Here is a 5,725-nt window from a genome sequence, read left to right as displayed (position 1 = left end):
TCATTCTCTTGTCTGTCAACACACTCCGGTTAAAATTGAAGGGTTAAACATCAGATAATGTCCAAAATTAAACCTTTAAGTTGAACGAAACTTGCATCAAAGCAATGTGTCCACATGATTTACTTTGAATGCATCGCAGCATAAATAAAATGGTGACATCAATATGTCAATAATTCGTAAAATATTTTAAAAACTACCTACAGTATTTGTCAGTGTGGTTTTCATATTTTAAGTAATGGTTTATCAATTAAGGGCTAATGTTCCAACTAGTTGGAGAACCTTTTAAGGGTAATATCTCACTGGGTTGCAGCTAGTTGCTGAAGAGCATTCATGAGGGAGGCTCCAGAATGTCTTGTGACTCACGGAGCGGTTCTCAGTTTCTGTGAGCTGCAGAAGGCATGCAGTCCTGTTGCTTCAGTTCTGAGCATGTTCAAAAAAAGTGTGCAACAAATTCCCTCAAAATAGTCACAGAGTCATGGAAAGAACCCCTAACTCGTCTCAAAGCAACCTGAATTTTGTTCAGGGCAGGTCCAACCCAAATGTCCAGGTCTAAAATTAAATTAGAAAAATAATAATAATAATTAGAAAGACAGATTCAAATCTGGGCGGCACGGTGGCACAGTTGGTAGATCTGCCGCTTCTTAGCGAGAAGGTCGCCAGTTCAAATCCCAGCTGGGGACCCTTCTGGGTGGAGTTTGCATGTTCTCTCCGTGCATGTGTGGGTTTTCTCCAGGTACTCCAGTTTCCTCCCACAGACCAAACACATGCATGTTAGACTGACTGGTAACTCTAAATTGTCTCTAAGTGTGAGTGAGAGAGTGAATGGTTGTTTGTCTCATTTGTCTCTATGTGTCCCTGTGATGGACAACAAAATAATATGCACAAACAAGATTACATTTCTACAAACCGTGCACACAAGAACAGACCGTGATTTTCCAGAATGTGGCCATGTGGCTTGCTACTCACTAAATCGCTCTCACTCTGTGACAGTACAACAATTTCTGTTGTTGTTTCCATTTTGCGTCTCTGACAATCACAGCCCATTAAGGAGCCACCTGAAGAATTGTTCTGAGAGCAGAAACTGGCCCCGAGCTGAGCCAGCTGTCTGCACGGAGCTGAGAGGATATTAAAAATACAAAGTTTAATCTCAGCTGCTGTCTGGATGTGTCGGACTCATCACGCCTGCTGGTGCATTTGTGTGTGATGTTTGTTGGGCTGGGCAGCAGGACCACGTTCACGAGTTTATCTTTCAGTCTTATTTTGTGAGTTTATCACAAAACTGACACACTGAAACGTTGCTGATGGTGCAGTCGACACCAAAAGACGCTGTTGTCTTGTACTTTACCTTTCACTTCACCAAAAACAAAACTAAATCAGTGAAAGGTTCCAATTCAAAACAGTCTAAATGACTGAAGGAACACATTTTGGATCTTAAATAGAAATATTGTTTGATAAAATGTTGGAGTTTAGTTTAAATCTGTAGCAAATTGTTGCTATACAAAATATTTTCACAAAAAATAATAATTCACAAATAAAAGGCAACAAGAAAATGTTTTCTTTTATTTATTTACGGTGTTGATTATTTTGCAGTTTAGCCGTACTCGACTTTAATCAGAGAGGTTGGCAGCTGATGACAGCTGCTCATGAGCTCGATCATACCTTGCGCTAAAGATGAGGGGGGGTAAGTGGAGTCAGAGAGCTGGTAGGGGGGGATGCTGGACATGGCCGTGGGGGGGAATCCTCCGGGGATCAGGTGATTGAACGCCATCAGTTGATTAGCTCCAGCTTGCTTCCTCCACCTCGCTCGCCTGTTGCTGAACCACACCTGGAAAAGGATGAAATAAAAACATTCAAGTTTCTAAAATTTGAGTGTTTTGGCCGCCGTAACGAGAGAAAACAATAAATCTTAAAGTTACTGTAATTACTGTAATAATAAAACAGGAAATATGTTTTTGAACAGTAGGAGACTGAGTAACGTCTGGTGAGAAGGTAAAAGTAACGAGAAAAAGTGTGTGTGTGTGTGTGTGCGCGTGTGTGTGTGTGTCATGGCTGGTTGCACTGAGTGACATGCAGCGTCCATGTGAACATGGCTCATGCGGGGTCTGTTTACACTCCCCATGTGGAGCCTGGGAAGGAGAATTTGATGGGCTCTATACCACAAATACAAATGTCCATAAAGGGCCCCTGGGAGCACAAGACCAGATATTGTGTGTGTGTGTGCGTGCGTGCGTGCGTGTGTGTGTGCGTGCGTGCGTGTGTGCGTGCGTGCGTTGCTTGCAGCAAACAGAGATGAGCAGGTTGCTTTAAAAGCTGACAAAGTAAATAAAGCTGCAATGACACACGTGTTCATCCAGGTCATATTTCTCAGCAGGTTTTCAGTGTTTTTCCTGTAAAACCAGGTTCTTTATTTAAAACCTGTTTTTAATATGAACCCGTCTAATCTGTGTTTCAGTGGAACATGATGGTGTGGCTGCCCGTACCTGCACTCGTGCTTCGGTGAGCTTGGCCCTCTGAGCCAGTTCCTCCCTGGTGTAGATGTCGGGGTAGTGCGTTCTCTCGAAGGCCCTCTCCAGCTCCTCCAGCTGTTCCGCGGTGAACGTGGTCCGACTGCGCCGCTGCTTTCTCTTCAGCGGCAGATCGGGCTCGGACTCCACATCTGAACCGTCGTCTGAGTGACTCGCTGCTCAGACACAGGAAAAAAGAAAAAGTCCTCATTATCTTTGTTGTCTTGTGTTTACCCAGCATGAGCTGTCTTCTACTAACATTCTGCAACTAGACAAAAGTCATTTCCTGACAAAATACATGAATTCTTATTGCTGAAAGCAGCTGAAAAGTTTTCAGTGATAAACTGTGAGCTGAATTTAAACAGCTGACATTTGCTGAAAGCAGGAAAATAAAAGCAGAAAGCAGTAGAAACAGCCAAAATGTGTAGAAAAAGCTGAATAGAGCAGAAATGTGCCCAAATGTTTAAATAAATATCTACCGTATTTTTTGCTGTATAAGTCGCTTTGCTGTATAATTTGCATATCCTGAAATTATACAGCGAAGCAACTTATTTATGGTTTTGTTTTGTTTGTCCCCATATTTATAACCAATTTTTGGCTGAGATCTGACCCTTTCATTCATTCTGACATGGAAAATATTGAACACTACCATTTTCAGCTGCTAGAGGACCCTCGACTAATAAGGCAAGCCAAGTGTCTCATTAATTGTTAAAAGTGATTATTAACGAGACACTTGGCCTGCCATACCAAGCCACCTTGATCTCACTCTGGAAATACTGGAGCAAACATCAAATCAGCTGCATTTTGCTGCACTGCCCAGGTGAAATGCAGCTGATTTGACCATTAAAGTGCATTTATTAAGGAAAAGTTAGACTGAGACACACATTTACTATAATTTTGTGCAAACAAATAATTGTTTTTAAGTGTTAATCTTGTTAAATTCTTGTTAAAGTCCTCACGTGCACGCTCCCGCGGGTGCCATTTGGCAGCCAATCGATTTTTGGCACAACACTGGCCCACATTTGCCCACAATAACATCGGTACATTTACAAATTCATTGTATAGTTTAAATCTTTATCTGTTAATATCAAAACCAACAAGAATTACAACTCATAGTGCTACAATAATCGATATTATTTTCACAAATGTAACAAATGGGGATGTGATGGGAGGTATTTTAATGAGTGATTTGAGTGATCACTTACCAGTTTTCATGATTTATAAAAATGATCAAAGCATTACAAAAGAAATTACAATTAAGAAAAAAACATTAAACACATCCAAAAAAGCATTGGACAAATTAAAAGATGATTTACATAAACAAAGCTGGAAAGACGTGTATGTTGATGATGTGAACAGATCATATGATGAGTTTATGAATATTTTAGGAGCTCTGTATGAAAAGAATTGTGTGCAAAATAATTATACAAAGAGAAATGTTGTTGACCAACCATGGATGACGAAAGGGTTGAGAAATGCTTGTAAAAAAAGAATTATTTGTATACATGTTTCTTGAAATTGAGAACACAAGAGGCCGAAGAGAAATATAAGAAGTATAAAAATAAATTAGTAGCGATTATAAGGAAACACAAGAAGGAATATTATAGTGATTTATTAAATAAAAGTAATGGTGATATGAAAGCAACATGGTGAGTAATAAATAGTGTTCTGAAATGTCATAAAGCAAAAACAGGTATTTCACAAAATTTTTTGATGGATGACAATGAAATCCATGATGAAAATGAAATTGTAAATGGATTCAATCATCATTTTGTGAACGTTGGATCAAGCCTTGCAGCTAAAATACCAAAAGTAGACAATAATGTGAACCATTCAGTTATAAGTTGTGACAACAGTATTTTTCTTAATGGAACTGACAAAGAAGAAATAATGAATGTAGTAAAAAATCTTACAGATAAGAGATCAAAAGACTGGGTGGACATGGATATGATGTTTGTAAAGGACATAATGAGTTATGTTATCGAGCCGTTTACATATATTTGCAATTTATCATTTTCAAAAGGAATATTTCCAGACAATATGAAAGTAGCTAAGGTAGTTCCTCTCTTTAAAAATGGTGATAAATGTGTGTTCAATAATTATAGACCAATATCCTTATTACCACAGTTCTCAAAAATTCTAGAAAAACTATTTGTGACCAGATTAGATAAATTTATTACTAAACAAAACATTCTAAGTAGCAGTCAGTATGGGTTTAGAGCAAAAAACTCTACATCAATGGCTCTCATGGAAATAATAGAACAAATAACTACTGCTGTTGATCAAAAACAATATTGTGTTAGTATTTTTGTTGATTTAAAAAAAGTATTCGATACTATTGACCACACTATTCTCCTTGAAAAATTAAATAAATATGGTATAAGAGGACCAGCATTACACTGGGTATCTAGCTATTTAAAAGATAGGAAACAGTTTGTACAAATAAATGATGTAAGATCTGACCTGTGCAATATCACTTGTGGAGTTCCTCAAGGCTCTGTACTTGGACCAAAGTTATTTATTTTATATGTGAATGACTTAGTGAATGTATCAGGACTCCTCAAATGTGTCCTTTTTGCAGATGACACCACATTTTTTTGTTTGGGTAAAGATGTAAAACGGATGTTGGAATTGATGAAGACAGAATTTGATAAAATACAAACTTGGTTTAAACTTAATAAATTATCATTAAATTTAGATAAAACTAAATACATGATATTTAGTAACAAAAAGAAACCTGTTGACGATCCATTTAAAATTGAGGGTGTTGAGATTTGTAGAGTTAATGAGATGACATTTTTGGGTATAATCATTGATGAATAGCTAACATGGAAAAATCACATAAATTTTGTAAGAACAAAAATATCTAAATATATTGCAGTACTATACAAAGTCAGGGTATTATTAAATGATAAAGCTCTGTACATGTTGTATAACACAATTATTGTTTCACATTTAATCTATTGCATTGATGTTTGGGGGAAAGCGTGTAAAACATTTACAAAACCTATTTTTATTTTACAGAAAAGAGCTGTAAGAATCATCACCAGAAAGCATTACAGTCACCCATCAAGCACATTATTTTATCAACTGAAGTTATTGAAGTTCCATGATTTGGTAGATTATAGTATTTTATCAGTTATGTATAGGGCTCAAAATAACACATTACCATTAAATATCCAAAGAAATTTTGTTAAAAGACAAAGTTGTTATAATCTTAA

General features: G+C 37.2%; 1 protein-coding gene across 1 annotated transcript in view; it reads right to left on the bottom strand.

Annotated features, from left to right (window-relative positions):
- Positions 1–5,725, bottom strand: part of pax3b (paired box 3b) — a 37,623-nt gene that overhangs the window by 12,905 nt on the left and 18,993 nt on the right. The window contains exons 8-9 of the mRNA XM_037678457.1: positions 2,481–2,680; positions 1,660–1,825 (exon numbers count right to left, since the gene is read on the bottom strand). Coding sequence (XP_037534385.1) covers positions 1,660–1,825; positions 2,481–2,680 — 366 coding nt within the window. The remainder of the gene's footprint in view (positions 1–1,659; positions 1,826–2,480; positions 2,681–5,725) is intronic.

Source organism: Nematolebias whitei, chromosome 6 (assembly GCF_014905685.2).
Source record: "Nematolebias whitei isolate Nwh7 chromosome 6, NemWhi1, whole genome shotgun sequence".
Taxonomy (NCBI): Eukaryota; Metazoa; Chordata; class Actinopteri; order Cyprinodontiformes; family Rivulidae; genus Nematolebias; species Nematolebias whitei.
Note: the sequence above shows the minus strand (reverse complement) of the source record. Positions and strands in the feature narration are given on the sequence as shown.